Here is a 27950-nt window from a genome sequence, read left to right on the forward strand (position 1 = left end):
TCTCAGGACCTAGGGGTGATTATGGAAAAAGACGTTATGATGGAGACACAAGTAAACAACATTTATACCACAAGGTTTGTTTGCTCCATGTTAGACCTGACAGCCTAAGGGTGGTCACCCCTAACCAGTGCTAAAGTGCATATGCTCTCTCCCTTAAACCATGACGACATTGGCTCATACCCAATTGGCTTATTTAATTTACTTATAAGTCCCTAGTAAAGTTCACTACATATGCCCAGGGCCTGTAGATCAAATGCTACTAGTGGGCCTGCAGCACTGGTTGTGCCACCCACATAGGTAGCCCCTTAACAATGTCTCAGGCCTGCCATTGCAAGGCCTGTCTGTGCAGTTTCACTGCCAATTCGACTTGGCATTTAAAAGCACTTGCCAGGCCTTAAACTCCCCTTTTTCTACATATAAGTCACCCCTAAGGTATGCCCTAGGTAACCTATAGGGCAGAGTGCTATGTAGGGAAAAGGCAGGACATGTACCCGTGTAGTTTATATGTCCTGGTAGTGTAAAAACTCCTAAATTAGTTTTACACTACTGCGAGGCCTGCTCCTTTCATAGGCTAACATTAGGCCTACCCTCATACTGTCTGAGTGGTAGATTCTGATCTGAAAGGGGTAACAAGGTCATATTTAGTATGACCAGAATGGTAATGCAAAATCCTCCTGACTGGTGAAGTTGGATTTAATATTACCATTTTAGAAATGCCACTTTTAGAAAGTGAGCATTTCTCTACACTTAAATCCTTCTGTGCCTTACAATCCACGTCTGGCTGGGTTAGTTGACAGCTCCCTTGTGCATTTCACTCGGATAACCCCGAACACAGGATGCTCAGTCACACCTGCACACATCTGCATACTGAATGGGTCTTCCTGGGCTGGGAGGGTGAGGGCCTAACACTTACATGTCAAAGGACAGTGGCCTGCCCTCACACAGTGGACTGCCAAACCCCCTACTGGGACCCTGGCAGACAGGATTGAACTGAAAAGGGACCTTGTGCACTTCTAAGCCACTCCTTGAAGTCTCCCCCACTTCCAAGGCACATTTGGGTATTTAAACAGGGCCCCTGACCCTACCAACTCAGAACCTTCTGGACAAGATACCACTGGTGAAGAAACTCTGAACCAGAACCTACAATCTGCCAAGAGAAACTGCCTGCCTGCCCAAAAGGACCCACCTGACTGCTTTGCTGAAAAGGACTGCTGCCTTGCTGTTGCCCTGCTGCCTTGCTGCCCTCTGGCTCTGCTGAGAAGTGCTCTCCAAGGGCTTGGATTGAGCTTGCCTCCTGTTTTCTGAAGTCTCAGGTCCAAAAAGATTTCATCTCTGCAAAGAACTCCTTGTGCGGCAAAATGATGACGCACAGCCTGTATCGTGGTGAGAAAATCACTGCATGCTGAACCGGAACGACGCAGCCCGGCTCCCCGAGTGGAGATCGACGCAGCACCAGCGTTGCAACCGGAACTTCGATGCACAGCACACTGGATCGACGCATAGCCAAGCAGGAACAACGCAGCCAGCTTCCTGCGAGAAGAATCGACGCAGTGCCTGCCCTGCAACAGAAATTGTCCTGCATCGCCCCCCGGATCGATGCAGCTCCAGTGATTCAGTCCTGCATGCCCAGGATTTCTCCGCATCGTCCCCGGGGGTGGGGGGGCGCAAATACCCCGCAACCCGAAGAGGATCCAAGTCCACGTGCTGGAAATCAACACAAGGCCCTGGCTGCATGAAAAATATCGACGCATCGTCTGTGTGCGCCCAGAGAAACAGACGCACACCTCCCCTTTTTCCACGCATCTCCTCCTCTGCAGTCTCTTGTGGATAATTTATACACAAACCAGGTACTTTGTGCTTGCAAGAGACACTTATTGCTTTTAAGAACTTAAGACTCTTTTTTTATCATTCTCTAAAGTGATATTTCAACGTGTACTTATCAAATTTTGATAGTTTTGACCTTATTTTATCCAGATAAATATTCTATATTTTTCTAAACCGGTTTTGTGTATTTTTGTGGTGTTTATACTGTGTTATTGCATGATTTATTGCACAAATACTTTATACATTGCCTTCTAAGTTAAGGCTGACTGCTCAGTGCCAAGCTACCAAAGGGTAGGCACAGGATAATTTGGATTGTGTGTGACTTACCCTGACTAGAGAAAGGTTCCTTGCTTGGACAGGGGGTAACCTGAGTGCCGACCAAAGACCCAATTTCTAACACTCCATGTAACAGGAAAGACCCCTTTATCCATCAAACCTCCAGAAAGGACGTCAAGCCCTTATCACTCCCTTGGATTAGTGCAACACTACACATTTTGGAGCCCAAAAATGTATCAGACAGCGTCTCAAACTATTACAAAATGCGCAGCAAGACAATCTGGGTTTAGAAGGAGGCACTCTTACATCAATACACAGTCAAAGTTAAACTATAATGGCTTCCTGTGGACACGAGATGTTTAATTAAAGCTCTATACCCAGTCACAAAACTATTTATAATCACAATGGAAACATTTATATGATAGATCTTTGCATGCTATACCCCTGCCAACGTACTTAGAATCAAACAGAGGGTATTGACTGCCAAGCTGAGGTGTGAGAAAGTAGGACGGGGACAGCAGAGTTGCTGTAGTTAATGAAAAACACTGGAAAAGTCTCCCAGTGATGATCGGGACCCATCGGTGACTGTTCAGGAAACTGATTAGAACCTTCCTGTTGTCTTATAGATCTTAATCTGCAATTCAGCTTACTTAGGCGGTGGCCTACTATCACAGGCTCAGTGCGTGGTATATCTTCCCCGATTACGTAGCGCAGGGATACTATTTAGGAAGGCGAGATTGAATCAAATCAAATTATCTCAGATCCGCTAAACGGCCTTCCTTGACAAAGGCTAGACAACAGACACGCTAGGACATAGGGCAGGCACCTGTTTGCCCTGTAATAGAAGCCTCTTGTCTTGTACCTAAACTTTAGTGACCAGTGCATGGTAGCAGAACTTGTAGTTAAGAAATGAGGGGCCCTAACTTCTGTACGAGTCGTCAAAATCGCCCGCATAGGAGAACATTGCTCATAGACTTTCTTAATTGGATTCTAGCGCCTAACCACATACGCTGTAAAATAACATTTTGAATAGTATTTCAGACCCAGAAAATGACAGGACCTTCTAATTTCTTTATGATTGTTTAATATTAATGTCCAACCTACATTTATCTCTGTAACCATAGACTGTTTTCTTCTAAATGCAACATACATAACTGTTAGGTTTTATTGCGTTCGATGACTGTACCCCACTTTAACCGAGTTCAAAATCTACATCCACTTTCTGGAGTAAACTTTAATTTCTCAACTTTGCTACCCTGTGAGAATGACGCGCACAAAGGGATACATGTAATTATCCTGTCTGGGTGCAACAGGAAGCCAGCAGTAAGCCACAGTATCCAGCAGAGGTTACACACGATAACACCTGGAAGTCCTGGACTCAGAGAAAACGCCTCAACGAGGAGGAAACACCAACATGAAAGTATTACACACAAACCCTTTAGGCTTTCTAAATGCCAAGAAAAAGCAGTTCTTCTTAACGTGATGCATTTATCAAAATCAAACGTATTTGCAAAAGGCACATCTATTAGCCAACAAAGCCCACAGAAAGTATCCTTTATGAAACTCTTGATTTACAGTTAAATGTCAAAGATCATAAAAGTCATTGTTGCTCTTGAATGGGAATCAGGGGTATATACCTGCCAATTTCAACCGAACCTTCAGCCAAGAAGGTAAGCGAGATTTAGGTTTTTTGTACCGACGAGCCCTACAGGATTTCATATGCAGAAAGCACGGTTCTTCAAACTCTTCCATTCTTTTCTTCCCAAACTAATTCCTAAATTCCACATAAATCAGGCAGCACCCTTAAGCTCTGGTAGAACAGCTTGCATATGGTGTATGCAAAAGTAGATCTTCGATTCTACCTAGAAAACAAAGTTTTAAATAATACTATAAACTATTTCGTTACCCACAACTCGAATAATAGGGATTTATGTGTCTAAAGAGATATAGTAAAATGACTAGTTTATGAATAGGTTAATGCTACAAAAATCTCTTCCCATCCAGGTAAGCCAAATAGAGCTCCCATTGCAAAAATGTATTAAGCTCGTACTCCTATTAAAATACTAAAGGACAGGCTGATGCCAACACATTTTATCAAGCATCACAAGCCCCCTCAAGTATGTATTCTTCTATTTATGCAACTTTCTATGCTGGCACTCTTCTTTTCTTGGGGCACAGCTTGTCACTCGACCCCAGTGGTTGTGAATAGTGATAAAAGGATGGTGAAGGAAACATCACTTTCCTTACAGTCTCCCACCGTGGGTGACTTGTCATGTCCATAATCAACTGCCCAACCTCCCAGTATCAGAGCATTGCCTTGGATTGCTGGTGTAGTTTCTACTATAAATGTGGGATGCAGCTGGACTCCAGCTAATATGCTAGCACAGAGACTTTCTCGACAATCCGAAATGTACTTTAAACACAATGTCACACATTCAGAAAAGGGAAGTCTCCTTCATACTAGCCGGTGTTGTTGAAAGTTTGTTGTTCACGGTTGGCTGTGTATTACATTATGGGCTGCTGAATTCATTGTCAACAACATGTGCTTTTTCCATTGAGATTTGGGAGTTTGCAGTCCCCTTTACGAGTGACGTGGTAACTCTCAAATTAGGGCTCAAATGGTGTTTGTAATCTGCATGAAATCATGGTTTCATGCAAATTACATTTGGACTCGGTGTTTTGCACACGAAATTCTCACCTAAAGAAATGCTTGCAGAGACCAACATATGTAAGTTTCCATATCCGATGGGAAAACCTGGAATCAGACAGTAATGGTAGGTTTTTTAACCCAGTTTTACCCTGTCCTTGTAATGGCACTTAGGATTCAAGGATCCTATGATCCATATATTCATGAAGGGCGTGGTTATGGCAAAAGGGAATGTGACAGTGAACCTTTGCAAAGGGTCTTCCGCTTCGTGGCAACTTGTGTGGATGTGTTTTTGGTAACTTTTGAACCATTTGAGTTAGGTACATTTTTTTGTTAACATCTGCAGATTACGTAGCAGATGATGATGCATTATGTGGCAAATCCATAATTATGTGAAAAATATTGCAGCTGCACAATTGTATAATTCCAGTGGCCCTGCTTATACCAGATGAGAAACAACCAGGAGAACAGAGAGACCAGCTGCCATCTTAGTCTTCGGCTTGCTATGATCCTCATTTTTTGGTTTTGCATGAACAGTGCTTGCAGCGTGCTCGCAAAATCTCATGTAATTAAATAAAATTCTTAATAGGGGCTTAGAGCCTGCCCATTGCTTACCTTTACTTACCAGTGGTTGGCTCTCACATCAGTTTCCTTTCCTGTCTTCCTATTGGTTAACGACTCCTCCTGGTCTTCGGCTTCCTCCTGGGATTCTGAGCCTTCATCCATGGGGCATGGACCAAGTACTACTTCCTGTAGCGAGTATCCCTCCACTAGCCACATGTACTCCTTTTTAGGGTCGAGCCTGCGTAGCATGCGCTTGTGCGTGCGTATCGCTTGCGAGACACTGTAGTAGTTAGAAAAGGGCTCGGAGCCCCGCCCATGACACGTCAGTGTCTTTCAGTGGTTCGTGGGCTTGCCTTTTAAAATCTGCTTGCTTTCATTATTTGAAGGCATGTATATGTAATGCCTTTTCCAGTGGTTAGCCCTCCTCTATTGCAGCGACGAAGTACTGAAAACATACGAGGCTCGCTGTTTTCCGTCCGGTTTGTGGACTACCTTTTCCCTTTTTTCACAGCACGATCTCGCTTGCTTAGCAGTGCAATCGCACTCGTTTTTTTTCTCCATGTAATGAGGCAAGAAAAGTCCGGTTGGGAGTTTACAACTGCTAATAGCTCTAACTCAGAGAAATGTGAGCCCCGTTGCATTGTAAATGCTTGTTTTACTTTTGGCATGCCATCTGGATGTCTCTACAGTCCCTCTCTTTCACGTCTGTCCCACCTGCTCCTCTGGTTTCACAAACCCCAGCCCCCCACTCTCCAATGTCGTTTACACCCACTCAACCTCCCTGTGGTTTCATTCTCCTCCCGCGCCCTCCTCTTACAACCCCTAGTTTACTCAATGTCTTTCTCACCCTCCTCCCTTGTGCTGCTTCACCACCTTCAACCTTCGAACGCTGTGTTTTTTTACATGTTACACAGCAGCATGGGCTGTTGTGAAACATAGTTTAAAGTAAAATAAAAAAATACCTGTGACGCAGTCAATGATGGCTATGTCATGGTGCTTTCTATTTTTATTTTAGGCCAAACATTGACAGACAATAGATTTTGCACAGGTGAAATCTATTGGCTTTGCCATTGCTAGTTTCCCTTTTGTTAAATGTGCTGCTCTTTAAATACCTTTGTGGTTAATGTGCCATAAACGTGTAATACAGCATGCATGAGAAGGTTCAGTACAGTGTGGTGAGACATTAATGCAAGAGCAAAATAATTTTCTGTAAAGACGGCCTCAAAACTACTTTTAGTAAGTGACAATAACATAAAAAATATGTAAATGTATTCTGTATTCTATTGCACACTTTATAACCTAATAATATGAAATAGAATTATTAACAAATGAAAATATCTCCAGGTATTGAGTGGAATGTTGTAAATATTTAACTCTTTTTTGCCCATAGCGGACCATGTGAACGAGAAGGGGATAAAATTCTATGATGATGTAATAAACAACCTTTTGGAGAACAAGATCACTCCAATTGTGACCCTCTACCACTGGGACCTTCCACAGGTTGGTGAACACTTGCAGTCATTAATCGTGCAGAATATTTATTCACGGTAGATCACTAAGAGGAAAAGCAGGGAAGAGACTGCTGGAGTCAGACCAATAATTATAAATTTACCATGTGGAAAGTGATTGGGAGAAGGAATAGAAAAGATCAACCATTTAACAACAACTAAATTTCTCTGCCAGTGACAGTTTCTGCTGTCTGGTGATGGGAGCTTCACATTAAACAGAGCGGTCTCGCAATAAAGGAAACCATCTGATATATCTATGCTTCAGTGTGATTACAACTTAATTTGGCGACGAGGATGGGATTCGAACCCATGCGTGCAAGTCCGACTCCTTTCGTTAGCAAATTGTCTTGTGGAACCACCAGAGTGAGGAAACCTCCTAAACATTTATCAGATTATGTGCAATGAATTAAGTATTGTTATTCATAGTACAGTGTTCCATGTTAGGTTATTTTAGTGTTTTAAACATATATATTTATTTTATTATTTGTTTTTTTGTTTGCTCTTCTTGTTTATAGTTTTTTTTCTTAAACCTTTCTTCTGTGTATATTTTAAATTTAAAGGAGGAGGATGTGTTGATATCTAATATGCATTCTGTTACCGTGGTAATGGATAGAACGTGGGTTCTCTGCCAGTGACAGTTGCGGCTGGCTGGTGATGGGAGCTTCATATTAAACAGAGCAGTCTCGTAATATAGAAAACCATCTGAAATATCCATGCTTTAGTGTGATTACAACATATTTCCGGCATGCTATCCCGTTTGTGGGTGTTTTTCACCTGGACATTTTGCCTGCTGAGAGCTGTGTGTGGGTGGAAACTCCAGAACCTTAGTATTTATGTAAATATTATAATCCTGATGGGTAGTCTACTGCAGCTACCGGCCACACTGGGATTGCCAACCAACCTATAACTGATCACATAGCAGAGGTGGCAGTAGTTCCCTTATTGTGGCTTTGCATCCTGGAACAGTCTCCATGTAAAGCTACCTCAAGCTCCAAATTTTTAACGCTTCGTGAAAAACGTAAGTTTGATAATATGCTTTCAGCATCTAAGACTCCTAGTATATTCTCTCCGATAGCAGAGTAAGAGCTAATCATGCAGTGCCAAGAACAAAGGCGCAAGCACTTTACAAAAGACACGTGTGCTCTCCATGATACCTGCATGCCCATGTCTTCTACTTCAGCCTCTATTCTGGAGTGAAATATTTACTGATAGGGTAGCATGGTAGCTGTGAGCTGAGTACATATATTCTACTTTTTTTATCTATAGTTCCAAGGACTAAACACCATACACATTGTAAATATATTCCCAGTGACACTCTCAGAACCCTCCCTCATGTCCTGTGAGTATCTCTCACCAGTTCCATGATGCCCCTTAGACAAGGTGCTTACATTGCAGAGGGCTGAAGTCTGAACCATAGCTGGTTATTAATGACCTGTGCAGATAGGTAAGTATATATATACTGTTCTTAACTCCATATCTGTGTACCTTCAAGGTACACAAATGTGGTGTTCAGCAAAGTAAACAAGTACTTATCCCAATATCCTAACCTTGTCGATATTTTGTCCGTGATATCCTGGAGGTGACAATAAGGTGGAATCCATTACCACGGTAACAGAATGCACATTAGATCACAACACATTGATACAACACTGATTCCTGGATATTATTCTGCAATCCAGCTGCACACTTTGTAACAGCTCTGTGAAGGTGCTCTAATACCTTTGCAGTATTGTTGTTACACAATGCAGTATTACCATGCCATATTACCAAGCCACTCAAAATGAAGCCCTATTGCTTTTAAAGCCTAGTATTAAAAGCAGTGTCTGGCATAAAAGGCACAACCTGAAGAGTATTTGAAAAGGTTTTTGACAAAAAATGTAGGGCTTTGTTCATAAATGTGCTGGTGTGCAATACTGAGTTCTTTAAATGAGATTGGCTGAAATAGGGAGCCAATGTAAGGCTCTTGGAAGAGCTATGAATGATACCCAATCCCTGAAAAGCAATCTGGAAGGAGTATTCTGGGCAACTTGTTACTCCCTGCCAGCTGTTTCGTGAGGCCCAAATACAGCTTCCTGCCCTAGCCTAGCTTGGGCTGAATAAAGCCACTTACTGCTTAAATCTGACCATCTGATGTTAAACTATGTAAAACTTGTAAGTTAAGCGCAAGGGAAAGCTACAACTGTGATTTGAGTCCTTGGAGAAAGATTTGTGTTTAGTTTGCAGCCAAATCTTTTCACCTCTAGAAGAGACTGCTGGCAAGTTCCAACATCAAAGGACAAAAGAAAGGGATCCAAACCTTCTCCTACTAGCAACCATCACCTCAGCGTTTTCTGTGAAAATCAATCAAAGCCAAAACATGTTAGTGACTTCACACAGACCCTCAACCATACAAAGAATGAACTCGATGTCATAGTGTAGGAAGTTGGCTCTGTACACACTATTTCAAATTAAGAAATAGTGTGCACAGAGTCCAAAGGTTCCCCTTAGAGGTAAGATAGTGGCAAAATTAGATAATACCAATGCTCTATTTTGTGGTAGTGTGGTCGAGCAGTATGCTTATCAGAGGGTAGTGTGAAGCATTTGTTGTACACACACAGGCAATAAATGAGGAACACACACTCAAAGACTTACTCCAGGCCAATAGGCTTTTGTATTGAAAAATATATTTTCTTAGTTTATTTTAAGAACCACAGGTTCGAGATTTACAGTAAACACTTTAAATGTAAGGTACTTCACTTAGATACTTTAGGAACTTTGAATAAAAGCAATATCATATACAGTCTTTGTAAAAATGGCAATAAGCTATTTTCAAAGTGGACACAGTGCAAAAATCAACAGTTCCTGGGGAGGTAAGTAAAGGTTAGATTAGGAGGTAAGTAAAACACTTACAAGTCTCAGTTCTGGGGCATAGGCAGCCCACTGTTGGGGTGCAAGGCAACCCCAAAGTTACCACACCAGCAGCTCAGGGCCAGTCAGGTGCAGAGGTCAAAGAGGTGCCCAAAACACATAGGTGCCTATGGAGAACAGGGGTGCTCCGGTTCCAGTCTGCCAGCAAGTAAGTACCTGCGTCCTCGGGGGGCAGACCAGGGGGGTTTTGTAGAGCACTGGGGGGACAAAAGTAGGCACACAAACCACACCCTCAGCGGCACAGGGGCGGCCGGGTGCAGTGTGCAAAGCAGGCATCGGGTTTCTGGTAGGAAACAATGGAGGAACCCGAGGGTCACTCTTGCGGTGCAGACAGGCACAGGGGGGACTTCTCGGGACAGCCACCACCTGGGCTAGGCAGAGGGTCGCCTGGAGGTCACTCCTGCATTGAAGTTTGGTTCCTTCAGGTCCTGGGGGCTGCGGGTGCAGTGTTGGTTCCAGGTGTCGGGTCCCTTGTTACAGGCAGTCGCAGTCAGGGGGAGCCTCAGGATTCTCTCTGCAGGCATCGCTGTGGAGGCTCAGGGGGGTCATCTCTGGTTACTCATGGGCTCACAGTCGCCGGGGAGTCCTCCCTGAGGTGTTTGTTCTCTGGATCTCAAGCTGGGGGCGTCGGGTGCAGTGTGAGAAGTCTCACGCTTCCGGCGGGAAACGTGCAGCCTTTGAAAGTTGCTGCTTTGTTGCAAAGAAGTAGCTGGTTTTGAACAGGGCCGCTGTTCACTGGAGTTTCTTGGTCCTTTTGTCCAGGGCAGTCCTCTGAGGCTTCAGAGGTCGCTGGCCCCAGTTGGATGCGTCGCTAGAGCAGGTTTTCGAAGTTGGAGACAGGCCAGAAGGGCTGGGGCCAAAGCAGTTGTTGTTGTCCTCCTCTGCAGGCTTGTAGGTCAGCAGTCCTTCTTGTTTCTTCAGGTTGCAGGAATCTGATTTCCTGGGATCTGGGGAGCCCCTAAATACTGAACTTAGGGGTTTGTTTAGGTCTGGGAGGGCAGTAGCCAATGGCTACTGTCCTTGAGGGTGGCTACACCCTCTTTGTGCCCCCTCCCTGTGGGGAGGGAGGCACATCCCTAATCCTATTGGGGGAGTCCACCAAACTAAAGATTGAGGATTTCTGAAGGCAGGGGTCACCTCAGCTCAGGATACCTTAGGGGCTGTCCTGACTGGTGGGTGACTCCTCCTTGTTTTTCTCATTATATCCTCCAGCCTTGCCGCCAAAAGTGGGGGCAGTGGCCGGAGGGGCAGGCATCTCCACTAGCTGGGATGCGCTGGGGCACTGTAACAAAAGGGGTGAGCCTTTGAGGCTCACCGCCAGGTGTTACAGTTCCTGCAGGGGGAGGTGAGAAGCACCTCCACCCAGTACAGGCTTTGTTCCTGGTCACAGAGTGACAAAGGCACTCTCCCCATGTGGCCAGCAACATGTCTGGTGTGTGGCAGGCTGGCAGAAACTGGTCAGCCTGCACTAGAAGTCAGATTGGTATTCAGGGGGCATCTCTAAGATGCCCTCTTCTGGGTGTATGTTACAATAAATTGCACACTGGCATCAGTGTGCATTTATTGTGCTGAGAAGTTTGATACCAAACTTCCCAGATTTCAGTGTAGTCATTATGGAACTGTGGAGTTCGTGTTTGACAAACTCCCAGACCATATACTCTTATGGCTACCCTGCACTTACAATGTCTAAGGTTTTGCTTAGACACTGTAGGGGCATTGTGCTCATGCGCATGTGCCCTCACCTGTGGTATAGAGCACCCTGCCTTAGGGCAGTAAGGCCTGCTACAGGGGTGACTTACCTATGCCACAGGCAGTATGAGGTTGACATGGCACTCTGAGGGCAGTGCCATGTCGACTTAGTCTTTTTCTCCCCACCAGCACACACAAGCTGTGAGGCAGTGTGCATGTGCTGAGCGAGGGATCCCCAGGGTGGCATAAGACATGCTGCAGCCCTTAGAGACCTTTCCTGGCATCAGGGCCCTTGGTACCAGGGGTACCAGTTACAAGGGACTTACCTGAGTGCCAGGGTCGTGCCAATTGTGGAGACAAAGGTACAGTTTAGCGAAAGAACACTGGTGCTGGGGCCTGGTTAGCAGGGTCCCAGCACACTTTCAAATCATAACTTATCATCAGCAAAGGCAAAAAGTTAGGGGGTAACCATGCCAAGGAGGCATTACCTTACACATAGGAATACACATAAAAATGGAATTCAAGAGATCAAAGCACTGACACTACCTTTGTCTGCTGCTATACTGAAGTCTTTGAGGCCTTTTCATACCATCAGTTCCATGCATTGGAAAGCTCTAAATCCACTTAGAAGTGTTAAGAAGCCAGTGCTCCTCCGGGAATCTCTCAGCTCCAGAGCCACAAGGCCCCTTGTGGCTGCAGTTTGTTTTGAGATAGCCTTGAAATTTACTGTGTCCAGAGCAGGGAGTGGTAAACCACTACAATTCTAAAAGCTGCAGCTCTGCTCTTTCGGATACAATGTTGAAGGTTGACAGTAACCAATCACTTACCAGAGACAGCAGGTACTATGCAGTCTAGCTCGACAAGTGTCAGAAGAGGATCATGCCTCTAGTGCAGCCAAAGTTTTGTTTTAATAATCAATGTTTATCAGGTAGAAAGACAAAGTCACAGTTCAGATTCATAGCTCTGTATTGGGAACTCAGCCCCAGTTTCTTTGGGCCCCTTCGCCACCATCCTCCGGGGAATACCAGCCGACCTATAATTGCGCAACAATCCTCTTCCCCATCATGTTCTTATTCCACTGTGCTTTTCCACATAGGTGCTTCAAGAGAAACACAGCGGCTGGCAGAACATCAGCATGGTTCAGTATTTCAACGAGTATGCCAATCTGTGCTTCGAGAAGTTTGGGGACCGGGTAAAACACTGGATTACCTTCAGCAACCCTTGGGTAAGCAAGCTGTGTCACAGCTATACAAGCAGAACATACTCTACACAGATGTAATTCAAAATCACAAAACCTTTCCATGAGCACTTTGGGAAACCTGGAAAATTTGGAAATCTGCACCTATGCAAGGTAGTAGATTTACAAATGTATTTGTGAATCCTGTCCCTGATGCATGCGAAGCTTCAGATTGAGGACTGAATGAGATGATCATTGTTATTATATCTTATGCACAGCAACTATGTGTGCTGTAGGGCTCAGAGCCCGTACAGTCAAGTAAAATATAGTTCTATCCAGTATATTTAAATAAAATATAATGCTTTTCAGTAGGCCAAAGTATAATACAGAGACACATGCTTCCTGTGCTGCATGAAGTCAAGGAAATGGAGGAGAAATAGCTTTGAGCTGTGCTCTGGTTATTAGCAGACTTTTAAAATGAAATTTCTGTCCAATATTTTCTGAAACAATATCCTTGCCTTTACAAAGGCAGATCGAGGGAGCAACCATTGCAAACGTGCATCTGTTTTGAATGCAAGATATCTGTATTTGGGGAACGCAATGCACCACGATTTTCTAGGCCTCAGAGATCTGTCTGTGCAGAAACGTGATGAGACAGACACTGCAAGTTTCACTCAGTGTGATCATCATGTTTTTAAATGCACTCACTTTCTTTTCAGTGTAAAATACCATCCCTTGGCTCCAAAACCTCCAAATGTAGCCACTGGGTCACTGGACCTTGGGCACCTTTGTTGCCTTTTTAGGTCGAGCACGCAAGCGCTTTCCGATCTGTTGTTACCTATCTGTGGGCTTTTAGCCACGCTCAACACTTTCACTCGTTCATGGGCTTCCCTTTGAAAAATCCCTTGATGTCATTGGTAAATGCTTTAAGTTTTTCCCACCTTGGTGCGGTTTTGTTACCACCTTGCAGACTGACCCTGTAACCTGGATTATTGCATGATTGGCGAAATACTTCTCTGTGGGTAAACAATTTGTTTCTTTTGTCTCTTACCTGCATGCTCCATGGTACTCACAGCGCCAACTGCGTGAACTCCATCGACTGTATTGTTCACACTGTTACCTTATCAGAGTCATTACTTTTGACTCTCCCCTTCGTTTGCCATAGTTTTCACAAAAACACTTGTAATTGATAAATGCTTTATTAAAATCACAGAAACCCACAAAGGGTCTCTCCCAGCACAGCGGGACAGCCGATACTACAATATTCACAGTACTCAGGAAAACTCACCTCATAATGCTTTGCAAGCATTCTTTTTCAAAACATTTTTGGCCATAACTCAGCTTGTGGTGGTCCTAAGACAATGGGACAACCATCAAAACGTTCAGCACAATACACTCTTTCTGTTAGCGGGGACCCCAAAATAATAACCCCTCTGACTATTCAGTGGCTTTTTACGTCTCCTATGGCTGGAACATTTGTTTTACAGCTGGGATTAGTTTGTGTTCTAAGGGCCTTAGTATTGCAGTAGGCTTTCTAGGCCTGAAAACGTGTAAGGCACTATGCTCTCTAGGGGCTAAATATATGGTTGCACTGCATTGCTTTCTGCCATTCTGTCTGCATGTGGTTATACCCTCTAGGGCTACCTATATGGTTACATGACCATGTTTCTTACAAATGTTATTTTTATTGTGGTGTTCTCTAGGGGCTGTTCTGAGCGTTACAGTTAACATACTGGAATATTCACTGCACTCGGTCATCCCATAATGAGTTGCAGGGCATTCTTGTACAAAATATTTTTGCTCATAACTCAGCCTGTGGTGGTTCTCCGACAATGGGGGCACCTCCAAAACATTCAGCATGATGCACTCTTTCTGTATACATCATCTCTGGGTCCCCACACTAGGTTAGTGGGGACCCCAAAATAATAACCCCTACTACCATGTAGTGTCTTTTTAATCTCTCTCATGGCTGGAACTTTTAAAATTTGAGTGGTTTGTGTTTTAAGGGTCGATTGTAAAATCATTTAGCAGGCCTGCTAGCCCTGAAAATGTGTAATGCAGTATGCCTTTTAGGGTATAAATATATGGTTGCACTGTAAATATATGGTTACATTGCATTACTTTGAGTCATTTTCCTTCATGTGGTTTTGCCCTCTAGGGGCTAACTATATGGTCACATGACCATGTTTCTTATAAATGCTATTTTCATTGTGGTGTCCTTTAGGGGCTGTTCTGAGCATTACAGTCTAATGTCCAAAGTTTATTTCTGATAAATGTTTTTATTAGGTTTATATGATAATTGTAGATGTTTTATTAATCTCTCCTTACTGCAATAATGACCATGATTCAGGCCAACGTTACATCCTCATCACACTATGACTGGTTGAACACTCTTGCTATGTTTGGGTGACCCTTCTAGCTTATTCCTCTCATTACTCCTCTGTGGCTTTTTTGTGGCTTTTTTTGGGAGGATTGTGTTAGCCAGCCAGCAATTCTAATGGTGGCATAGAAAAAGTGGTATTCTTTTGGAACTAGCATGGCAGATTTAGGTTGGGATACTAAATGGCAACATTTTCATTTTTGGCAGCAGATAGAGGAAGAAGGTAAATGGAAGTGCTTTAGCTATATGAAGGGTCACTGGAATTACGTGGCAGGAAAAGAACTAATTATGAGGCAGGGTTGACCAATCTATGCGGCAAAGATAGTCCAGTTATGAATTTACAATGCCAATAGCTCTAACTTAAGCAAATGTGGGACCCTTTGCAGTGCAAATGCTTGTTTCTGAGAAAGGCATGGGCAAGGACTGTCTCCATCAGAAGCAGGATGACATCATAAGACTGGTGGGAGTGCTTGCTCGAGAAGTTTGTGTTCTGAACTGTACCCAGGGAGCAGCATACAGCTCCAGTAAGACACCAGATCAGTGTTTAAGAAGGAAACTTTGAAGGAAACCCATCCCCCTGGAAGGTGTAGGACATTGCAGTGGGATGTGGGACACGTCCAGGGTGCAATGTGGTATTTCATATGCATTCATTCCAACAGTATTAACTGCTGTCCTTTTCCATCCTCAGTCTGTGGCAGTGGAAGGGTACGAGACGGGGGAGCATGCCCCAGGGTACCGTCTCCAAGGTACTGGGGCCTACAAAGCGGCACATCACATGATTAAGGTAATACCATGCACGCATTAGATGGGGGAAGGGACTCATGCCTTAGTGTTCGCCATTCTGGGGTTCAGGGTCACAACAGAATGGGAGACCGAATATCCCAGTAACACAGCTGCACACGGGGCCCAGAATAAAGGTGCAATTGATGTGCTGTCAGTCTAAAAATGTACTTTTGTGTACATATTACAAAATAAGAAATGTACAGGTGTAAATTGTGGTAAAGATATAATTATCTATAGCAGAAATAAGATACAACGCGGTACGATACGGAGACTGGTCTACAAACAAAAATTAGATTTCCGGAGCTTGTGAAAGGCTGGTAGAACTAGGTTATTGAATCACATGGGGAATCCAGACAGTACCTGCAAAAATAGCCACACAGGGCATCTGAAAGCCGATCAGACAAAGGACCCAAAAGAGAGGTGTTGAGCACCAGTGCAGTCCAACGCAGAATTTATAGCCCCTTGTTGTGTACTGAGGTAGGTATAAACCAATTGCATGGATGGGCTTCACAGGGTCTGATGGAGCACCAGCAGTAGTCCAGGCTCAAATGTGCTTACCATCAGGCGCGTCTGATCATGAGAGTCTTTAGTTTATTGACTAATTGTGCTTGGCGCTTCGGATGACTGCATACATAACTCTGAAAGACACATGCCCCATCTTCACAGGTACTGAATAGTAATCAGCTTAGCCACAACTCTACCTCCTTTCTTTATTTAAAAAATGTTTAGCGTCAAAACTCGGGCGATGCTTGCACCTCCTGAAGGCTCCCAAAAGAAAAACAACTTTCCCCTGATGAGATCTGATTATGTTCTACCACATTGTCTATCTTGGATGACACATTGCGAATGTTCAGCTGTGGCTAGAGACTGGTGGAAGGCTTCTGTTCTGGGAAAAAGTCATTAGGCTGGCCCCTGCCCAAATCAGAATCTCCATGATGCCCACCAAAGCTGAAATCTCAACACTCACAGACCTGCTTTTGAATATATCTAAAATATAAAGATGGGGGTGTGGTCAAGATGGAGGAGAGTTAAGACGCAGAGTCTGCTCCCTCCCCAGTGCCCGCCTGTGTGAAACCATACCCCCCCCTACATCAGCCTGTGCAAGGGGGCTCTAACGTTCTTTAGTGCCAGTGCCCCATCCCTATGTGTAGCGAGAGCCGCATTTTGGACCTGCGGGGCTGGCAAGATGACACATAGCCACCGCGGGCAGAAGATGGCGGCAAGCTGGAGGAGTTGATAAGCCACTTCAGCTCCCAGCCCACCCAACTCTAGCAGCACGTACCAGAACCCAACGACTGGTGGTCTCGGGAGAGCCTCCAAACAACCTCCTCCACAGAACATCAGTGGAGGCTGCAGTGCACATAACCTACATCGGAGATGATTGCTCTAGTCTCAGCATCGAGACAGCTGAGCCTGGCCACTCCGGACCTGGGTATCGGAAGACCAGACAGTGAAGTGGGTGGCCACCGAGAGAGATTTCGGCAATACCGGACTACGCAGCACTGTATCTGACACCGAAGGTACTGCACCATAGCGTTTAGACCCCCACCCCCTGGCTGACCCATAGCCGCCTCCTGCATGCCCATACTGTTCAATAACTGCTCACAGGGAGGACAGGCCATCAGACTTGGAATGTACGTGCTTTCCCGCTTCTCCATAGCCAGCCAGCGTGGTTTCTCCTGCAACACGCGACGTACCCAGCGGTCGCTGGGAACAATCTGTACAGGGGCTAGACGGACCCCCCGCTAGCGCCTCAGTGGTCCCCCGTGGTATCTACGGCAAGGCGAGTGGCCCTTTTGGACTCATAGCATAGCCACCCTCAGCATTCACTTCCCCCAAGGTTACTAGAGCCTCTCCCCCACCACTAAGAAGTGAACTGAACAGCACCAGGTCACCAACCAAGGGGTGAGAAGCTAGGTGCAGGTGCGCCCCCAACACTGCAGACAGTGGTGCATTAGAGGGGTTGCGTCTCCCCAATCCATACCAGTTTAGTGGGCTTCCTGCACAGCCGCGGCATGCCACCTCACATCGCCCTGCCTCAGGAGCTCACCCACAGACCTGACGACCAGGTCTTGATTTCCTCCAGATAGGACTCCCGGGCAGCTCGCAAGACATTATAGCGCAGGTACTCTGCAGTGGGCCCTAGCTATCCTGTGCTGGAGACCACAGTTATGGCAGGGCTAAGCTGCTAAAAAGGCTTGCTCCCTAAAGGACATGTTATCATGCAACACGGATGCCCAGCCACCAACCCACAGTCTGCCACACCACTGGAGCGGGTAAGGGAGTGGATGGACCAGTAACCCACTCTTTTATGGAAGTGCTCTTCATGTCACTTAAAGATGATCTCCAGATGACAAAAAAAGACCTTTCCCAGGATATAAAACAAAACACGCAGGGACCTTACCGAAATGGGGAACAGAGCCTCGGCACTGGGGAAACACCCAGAGAAGAAGAACTAGAACACCTACGGCAAGAGGTCCTGCGTCTTCAGGAGCAACACATCAACCTTCAGGCATGTGCGGAAGACCTAGAAAATAGATCCAGGTGCAACAATATTCAATCCAGGTGGGCCCCACACAGAGTAGAGTCTGAGGACATGGAATCCTATGTTCAAGCACTTTTTACTCAGATTCTGGAACTAAATGACTCTGTGCCAAATTGTATATATAGATCACATACAGTTGCCCCCTCCTCTGTCTGGATCTGAGAGGCCTGCTGACATACTAGTTTGTATCCACAACCTCCCCACCAAAGAGCAGATCCTGCGCAAAGCCAGAGACCAGCAACCATTGAAATTTAGAGGGTACTCTATGACACTATACCAGTATCTTTCTGCTCTAACCCTGCAGAAGCACAGATACTTTTGTCCTGTTACCTCCTTCCCAAGAAGTCGAGGCATTGCTTATTCATGAGGGCACCCGTTCCACCTCTTATTCAGATGAGAAGAGAAACTCTGCCAGCTTCGGTCTCTCATGACAGCATGCACATTGCTGAGTCTGGACCCGGAAACAGCAGACTAATCAACTCAAATCCCATGGCCCCGGAGAGTCAAGTCTGGGTCCCGGATGGCGAAAACGAGCAAACACAGCAAACAACTTGAAACCAGACCTCAACACCATAGCCCTTCAACATCAAGCTTTCCTGGAATCTCTACAGAAAGATGCAAACACATGAGCACAATTGGGTACTATGTGGACCCCTAGACAAGATCTGATATTGCATTGTGCTGAGGGGAGGGCAGGGGGATGGATCTCCATTGGTACACAGGAGGGATGCAAGCCCGGACCACGGACCATTTTCCTGGATGCTCCACTGGTCCATTGGCTCCTCGTACGAGTCGATGGTCTCACCAGGGACATTTGTATTTGTTTGGTCAGTTCTTGATTTGTTCTTTAGGGTTTTTTATTTTATTTTCAAGGGTACTTCGATGCACTGCCCCAGCCCTCTTACCATTGACATGCCCGGGATTCACCACCACGCACTGAGTGCTATGATAGGAACGGTGCATGTCATCCTTCCGGAGTCTGATGTCCTCTGATAAAAACAGAATACACATCCTGTCATCGAATGTTAAAGGGCTAAATAACCAGGTTAAAAGGCGAGCCGTGCAGTCCTACCTGGAAAAGTGTAGGGCGGACGCATGCCTCCTACAAAAGACACACCTGATACCCAGAGACTGGCACCGCTTGGGCTCTAAATTCTTTCGCCAGCAGTATCACCCCTTGATCCCCAAGAAGAAAGCTGGGGTTGCCATATTGATAGCACGCTCATTACATAAGCCAATCGGGTCAAAAGTGGCAGAAATAAAGGGCCGAGGGCCGTTTATTAGCTTACATATTCACACAAGCGGGGGGCACACTATGCTTCTAACGAAAAACAGGAACCCTTCATTAGGCAAGCAGTAGCAGAGACGATGGCCACTCATGACCGACATGTACTACTGGGGTGGAACCTTAACATATTCTTCACTAATACCATAGACAGATCAGCCCTTCGGCAGGTGGGAAGGGGTGAACTCCCTAGCGATTGTAAGGCCTGGTTGGGGGTAGACCGGACTTTGTGATCTCTGGAAATAAACACACCCAAACATTTGTAACTATGCATTCTTCTCACACTCAAACAAAACGTATGTACGCCTGGATAATTTTTTGCACCAAAGAAATCCTAGACATGGCTTCTAACAGACATAGGCACCAGATCTTTATCAGACCGTGCTGACATTTTAGCAGATCTGACACTCCCACCGAAGTCATACACATACCAACCTTGGTGCCTCTGCAAAACTCTCTTACATATATTCAAGATCGTCCAACAAATCACCACTTCTATCACTAACTTGCTAGCAACTAACGACACACCAGGCACTCCCATATCCCTTTTATGAAACGCATTAAAAGTGGTGATCAGGGGGGAGCTATTTCTGCTGCAGATAACAAGACTCACAAAGACAAACTCGAAGCCCTCTGGGATCAGGTGAAGAAGCTAAGTCGTATACATCAGTACACGGGTACACCCCGGATGTGGAGACAGTTAGAAGCAGCATGGAGACAACTAGTGGGATTGGCTATAGATAGGGCGGAATACACTTTATTGTGCCTAAAGCATATGTTCTTCACGGGGGCAGACAAATGTGCCCACCTTCTTGTAACTAGACTAAGAGCACAAAGACAATCCGCAAGGGTGGGTGCTGCTGTGGGGAAGGACAGGACAGAAGTTAGTGAGTATGACCTTATTGCAGGGCACTTAAAACATTTCTATGCAGACCTCTACACAGCGCAACCCATTTAGCCCCTGCAGTCGAGTCAGTATCTGTAGGACATCGACCTCTCAACACTCACTGCTGAACAAGTGCAAGACGTAGATGCTCCCATTTGCACTGACAAAGTTATTGCGGCCATATCTAGAGAAAACCCGATAAATCGCTGGGCACAGATGGGTATCTGGTTTCATTCTATAAAACCTTTTGCACTAGCTTAGCTCCCCTCCTCACAAGACTTTTCAACTCATTCACTGGCCCGAACACAGTACCCCCCTCCATGATGGAAGCCTCTTATCAGCCTTCTTCCCAAACTTGGAAAGGACAGATGCCTCTGCGGGTCTTCTCGCCCTATATCCCTGTTAAATAACGATGTAAAGCTCTTCACAAGCATTCTGATCCCCATCTTAACCCCCCGATAGCCACATTCATAGGACCTAATCAGTCCGGCTTTATACCTTCCAGGCAATGTAGTAATAACACCAAGTGGCTGCTCCATATTGTGGATAAAGCATTCCGGTCGCAGAGACAGATCATGCTCCTGTTTGTTGATGCTGAAAAAACATTCAACCGTGTGCACTGGCAGTATTTGGATCAAATATGGCTCCAGGGAGCGTTTCCACTCTTGGATCCTATGACATAATGGGCAACTGCGGACGACAGTCCGCGTGAATGGCATAGCATCTGCTCCCTTCACCAAACATAGAGGGACCAGGCACAGATGCCCACTCTCCCCTATCTTGTTTGCGCTTTACATCAAAACCTTTTGTGAAAAAAGTACTTGATAATCCCGTCATCACCAGAGTTATCTTTGGCGGAGAGGAACATCACCCTAGACAACCCACTACTGTCCATGCCAGCATTTCCTCACAGAAGTTGAGATCTTCGGGGCAGCATCCGGCTTCTCTATAACTGTGGGTAAATCACAAGCCCAGAACCTCTTGGTCCCTCTAGATGTGGAGTTGTACTTGGCTAAATGCTTCCCAATCCAGTGGGCGAAGGAATCTGTCTCTTATCTTTGCATACAGCTAGCTGTAGCAGCTCAGGACACATCTCTCTTTAACTATACAGAGACCACACAACGCATTAGAAGAGACCTGGCTACATGGAACTTGTACCGTCTCTAAGTTGGCTGGGCAGAATTACCACTGTCAAGATGACAGTTCTACAGAAGACACTGTACCTGTTTTAAACACTCACAATCGTGCCTCCTCATAGGACCCTTAAATCGCTCCAAGCATCCCTCCATGATTATATTTGGGCTGGAAATCGACCCTGAATGAGCAGGGACAGGAGCTACTGCCCAACTGCAGAGGTTGGTCTGGGCATACCTCAATTGCAGAGCTACCTTCAGACGGCGCAACTCTGATATCTGCTAGAATGGCCTCAACCGGAGTCAGAGAAGCCCTGGTTCTTTATGGACTAGGCCATAGCGGGCGCCCATCTGTGGAAAATCCAGTTTCTGAAACGGACGCAATGAGCCTGGGGCCTTTACTCATCCTCAATCACTGGCACAACACTGAAGGTGTGGGACGCAGTAGCAGTTCACAAACAACTGACATCATTCCCAATTATGGGCAACTCGGATTTCTCTCCCGGCACAGGCCCAGAGGCGTTCTACCACTGGCATGAAGCATGCCGTCAGTCCATTGGGCTCCTGTTCACTGTAGAAGGCCTTATCCCCTTTTACCAACTGCGGCACAAACACGGTTTCCCCTAAACCAAAAGGTTACACTTTCTACAAGACACTGGCTTACCCATCACACGATGTGGCCCGGAGCAAGCCACCCCCTTGCACAGTTTGAGAATGGTTTTGTGACAAAAACAGGAGATCGTTGTTGATCACCGACCTCTCGTGTTTCCTCATACCGAAGCCCCCGCAAGACAAGGTCCCTAGCCAACTCCACTGGGAAAGGGTGATTGGCAGACCAGTAACCCTAAAGGAGTGGGTGATATATTCTACAGGGCCAAACATGCCTCTACCAACACAGCAGGTATTGAATTGGCTACAAAAATAGTCACATACTGGTACATGATGCCACCTTGTCTGCAAGTGTGCTGGCGCCAGTCTGGTCACCAAGGGACGCTTTTACACATACTCTGGTACTGCCCCAAAATCACCTCATTCTGGACTGTGGTCCTTAGAGACATAGGCAAAAGCCTCAACACTACACTACCTCGCTTTTAAGCATATACAATTTTGTGTCTACCGATCCACCGAACATATGCACTTAAATACCGCAGGGGTCGGCTGATTAGTCTCATGCTCAGAGCAGCCCACCAGACTATTCTCTTCTTCTGGGACTCAGATAAACTCCCAATACACCTTGCATGCCTCCACACAATATGGCGCCTGCCAGGGATGGAGAAACTTACCTTAGTGTTGATGGCACTGGGGGGCACATACAGGTCACTTTGGGAACCGTTCATCACTCTGCTCTTTAAAGAATTCAGGGAACTAACCTGCCCAAAGTAATTGGGCACTCTCTGACTTGCGGAGCCCACATCACCCATATGACTTGCCAACACCAGCTTACCCCTGACACAGTTGGACTATCTACACACACATCACTTTGGAGTACTCGGGTGTGGGAGAAGAGAAGTTGGGGCAGCTAGGGATAAATTTCATAATTTCTACTGCAGAGTATTATCACTGGTTCATCTCCCACCAGCCTTTGGATGTAGGTGGGTGTATGCGTTTCCGAAAAGTAATAAACAGAATTGAACCATAAAATATAAACATGAATGCAGCAATATCAAAAGGCACTCTCCCTCATGCCTCCTTCCACGCCCTGATGACTCTATGATGATAGTGAGAACTACATGTTCAGGGATAATACAGACCCAAGAGCTGCAGAGTATTGTGTGGAAAAGGACTTTCCTCTGCTTAGCTAATCCCAAATGGTATAGTGTGAATACCACTCACTGGCAACTTTCAGTCAGATCACTTCATCGAAAAAGCTAACAGCCAGAAAACTCATTTAGGTATAAAATGATTAGCAATATTCCCTTGACACTCAAGCATAGTCCTATATACAAAACTGTGCACCCTAACCTCCACAAGTTCAATGTGCATTTTGTAAAGTACTGAACTAATCAAGGCTATCTCCATAACAATCACCAACTGAACATCTTTTTGGCCTTCCCTGCTATCAGACCACCAGCCAGATTATTACTTCATCCGTTTCAAATGGAGAATTACCCAGCAAATAAAATACATCCTACATTGAGTCAATAATAAAAGAAGCAAGGACTTAACCCCTTAGCTGCTGGGCCTTCCCTCCTGCACCCAGTGCTGAGCCCTTTTTTGGCTATTTTGGGTAGTTTGCGCTTAGGCCTTCATAATTTTTTGTTCACATAAGCTATCTATGCCAAATTTGCATCCTTTTTTTCCACAACATCCTCGGGATTCTAAACGTACCCAGAGTTTGTGGGTTTTCCTGGAGGAGACCAAGAAATTAGCCAAAATATGGCAAACATTTTGTTTTTTTCCTGAAAAATTGAAAAAAGGGCTACAGAAGAAAGCATGTGTTTATTTTCCCTGAAAATGGCATCAACAAAAGGGTTGTGGTGCTAAAATCACCATCTTCCCAGCTTTCAGGAACAGGCAGACTTGAATCAGAAAACCACATTTTCAACACTATTTTGGCATTTAACTGGGACAAAGCCCATTTTTCCTATTTTATGTGCTTTCAGCCTCCTTCCAGTTAGTGACAGAAATTGGTGTGAAACCAATGCTGGATCCCAGATAGCGAAACATTTCTGAAAAGTAGACAAAATTCTGAATTCAGCAAGTGGTCATTTGTGTAGATTCTTAAAGGTTTTCCAACAGAAAGTAACAGCTAAATAAAAAAATCTATTGAAATCGAGCTGAAAAAACAGCAATTTTTCTCCACGTTTTACTCTGTAACTTTTTCCAGCAATGTTAAATTTTCAAAAGCAATATACTGTTACGTCTGCTGAACTCTTCTGGTTGCGGAGATATATAGGGCTTGTAGGTTCATCAAGAACCCTAGGTACCCAGAGCCAATAAATGAGCTACACCTTGATATGGTTTTCATTGTATACCGGCTATACAGCAATTCATTTGGAGAAATAAAAAGACTGAAAAATAGGTATCAAGGAAATCTTTGTATTTCCAAAATGGCCACAAGATAAGGTGTTGAGAAGCAGTGGTTATTTGCACATCTCTGAATTCTGGGGTCCTCAAACTAGCATGTGGATTACAGGGCATTTCTCAAATAGATGTGTTTTTTACACACTGTTTTACATTTGGAAGGACAAAATGCAGAGAAACACAAGGGGCAATAACACTTGTTGTGCTATTCTGTGTTCCCCCAAGTCTCCCGATAAAAATGGTACCTCACTTGTGTGGGTAGGCCTACTGCCCGCAACAGGAAACACAACATGTACACGTCACTTTTTTACATTGAAATCGGACATGTTTTTTGGAAAGTGCCTAGCTGTGGTCTTAGGCCTCTAGCTCAGCCGGCACCTAGGGAAACGTACCAGACCTGTGCATTTTTAAAAACTAGACACCTAGGGGAATCCAGGATGGGCTGACTTGTGGGGCTTTCATCAGGTTCTGTTACCCAGAATTCTCTTCAAACCTCACAATTTGGCAAATAAAACACTTTTCCCTCACATTTCGGTGCTGCAAAGTTCTGGAATCTGAGAGAAGCCACAAACTTCCTTCCACCCAGCTTTCCCTCAAGTTTCCTGATAAAAATGGTACCTCACTTGTGTGGGTAGGCCTAGTGCCCGCGACAGGAAATGCCCCAAAACACAGAGTGGACACATCACATTTTCCCGAAGAAATCTAACCTGTTTTTTGCAAAGTGCCTAGCTGAGGTCTTTAGCCTCTAACTCAGTCGGCACCTAGGGAAACCTAGCAAACCTATACATTTCTTAAAACTAGACATCTAAGGGAATTCAGAATGGGGTTACTTGTGGGGCTCTCACCAGGTTCTGTTACCCAAAATGTTTTGCAAACCTCAAAATTTGGCAAAAAAACACTTTTTCCCCTCACATTTTGGTGATGGAAAGTTTTGGAATTTGAGAGGAGCCACAAATTTCCTTCCACCCAGCATTTCCCCAAGTCTCCCAATAAAAATGGTACTTCATTTGTATTGGTAGGCCTAGTGCCCACGACAGGAAACGCCCCAAAACACAACATGGACACATCAACATTTTACATTGAAGACTGACGTGTTTTTTGGAAAGTGGATTTTGGTCTCTAGCTCAGCCGGTACCTAGCAAAACCTACCAAACGTGTGCATTTTTAAAAACTAGACAACTAGGGGAACCCAGGATGGGGTAACTTGTGGCACGCTCAACAGGTTCTGTTACCCAGAATCCTTTGCAAACTTCAAAATTTGACAAAAAAAATACTTTTTCCTCACATTTCGGTGATAGAAAGTTCTGGAATCTGAGAGGAGCCACAAATGTAATTCCACCCAACATTCCCCCAAGTCTCCCAATAAAAATGGTTCCTCACTTGCGTTGGTAGGCCTAGTGTCCGTTTCAGGAACACATCACACAACAGGCAATGTCGGTTCCTACATGAGGGCAACTGTTGACCCTGGGGTGATCCATTCCTGATGCAGGCAGTAGATACAGGCACTCAAGTGGGGTAGCATTTTTATGAGGACAGGTGGGGAAACACTGGTTGGTAGGAATTTTGTGGATCCCAGCATATTCCTGTAGTTTGTGTGACAGAAATGCAAGAAAAAAAAAAGTTTTTATTCAACATTTCAGCTTTGCAGGGTATTCTGGGTAAGAAAACTTAGGAGAATCTACACAAGTCACACCTCTGTGGACACTCCCGGATGTCTAGTTTCCAGAAATGTGGGGTTTGGTAGGTTTCCCGGTATGGCCGCCGAACCCAGGACCAAAAACATAGGTGCCTGCCTTACAAAACCAGGCTGTTTTGCGATAGATAATTTTGATGTCTCCACAATACGATTTGGGCGGTGGAATTTGGGGCTGAACTAAATTGGGGAGCTTTCAAAAGAGCACTCTCTCTGTGCTTGTCGCCGCATGCGCCTGCTCTCTGGGTTGGGCTAACTCGCTATTGTCTCACTGCACAGACTGTGCTTGTGAAGGGACAGCAGGACTGTCCTCATCACCTCCCTCATAATGACTGGAAGAGGAGTTATCGAATGGGATTCCTTCGACTGAAAAATCACTCCCAGAGTCTGTGCCATTGCCCTATCCCTCAGATGCTGTCTCAGTGTCACAGTGCCTTTTCGTCAGGATCTGCAGGCTGCTGAACAAAAAGGCCCACCTCCCGGCGTCACCAACTCAGAAAGCTTTGATAGCACAGAGTTATGATGAAGCCAGGCAGGGGGGGAAGGGAACTAGGGTAGGGAACTGCTGGGAGAGAGATCTGAAAGGAAAAAGTTAGAACAAATATGCATATACTCATTCATAACAATCTAACTCACCAATAGAGTTCTTGAATATAGGCATCTCCGTAATATCAGATTGAGACTCTTGGGCACTCTTGAATTGGGCATAGCCCCTTCTTTGAATCATGAAACAAAAATGAACTGAGACCTCAGAACCTTGAGAAGACAAGAGCCTTAGATTAGGGACACTCTCTGAATATCAATCATGAAACCACTATGCATTGATAAAACTTAAAACGTTGGATCTCAGTCTTGAAATTCGTAAAGACTTAAATGTGCATCTCACATATTATAAAACACTTAAATGTGTATCTCACATAGTATAAAACACCTTAATATGTATCTCACATATTATGCTTCCTAAAAACAATGAAACTGTGATTTGTTTATCTTTGAAACATTTCCACAATTGTATTCCTGTAAATTAAAGCATTTTGAGTACTGTGCCAACAGCGCTTTACTTTCTCTGAACTGAAGCGCTTTTGAATATTGAGAAAAGTGCGCTTTACTCCTGTGGATTGAAGCGCTTTACTCCTGGGAACTGAAACGCTTAGAATTTTGAGTCAAGGACGCTTTGCTTCCGTGAACTGAATCGATTTTGAATATTGAGGCAAATGCGCTTTACTCCTTCGAACTGAAGAACTGTGCAACTGCGCGCTATTCCTGTGAACTGGAGCGCTGGGACAAATGCACTTTATTCTTTTTAACTAAAGCGCTGTGCCAATGCGCATTATTCCTGTGAACTGGAGCGTTTGGGACAAATAGGCTTTATTCCTTTGAACTGAAGCGCTGTGCCAATGCGTGTGATTCCTGTGAACTGGAGCGCTGTTCAAATGCGCGTTATTCCTGTGAACTGAAGCACTAGAATTTCGAGGCCCAAGGTGCCCGATCAAAGTGGCCTGAAACACTTTGCTCGTAAAGGCTAGGGGGACGCTTTAACTTAGGAAGAAACAATTCCCTTCTGGATTGGGCTCATCAAGACCGTACCGTCACGAGTACGACCTACTTGTGTCTGAATTCACCATGGAA

General features: G+C 45.1%; 1 protein-coding gene across 4 annotated transcripts in view; it reads left to right on the forward strand.

The window, feature by feature from the left end:
- Positions 1-27950, forward strand: part of LCTL (lactase like) — a 168795-nt gene that overhangs the window by 32410 nt on the left and 108435 nt on the right. For all 4 annotated transcript variants that reach the window (XM_069222881.1, XM_069222879.1, XM_069222880.1 and 1 more), the window contains exons 6-8: positions 6702-6811; positions 12512-12640; positions 15661-15756. In XM_069222881.1, coding sequence (XP_069078982.1) covers positions 6702-6811; positions 12512-12640; positions 15661-15756 — 335 coding nt within the window. The remainder of the gene's footprint in view (positions 1-6701; positions 6812-12511; positions 12641-15660; positions 15757-27950) is intronic.

Source organism: Pleurodeles waltl, chromosome 3_1 (assembly GCF_031143425.1).
Source record: "Pleurodeles waltl isolate 20211129_DDA chromosome 3_1, aPleWal1.hap1.20221129, whole genome shotgun sequence".
NCBI classification, from domain to species: Eukaryota; Metazoa; Chordata; class Amphibia; order Caudata; family Salamandridae; genus Pleurodeles; species Pleurodeles waltl.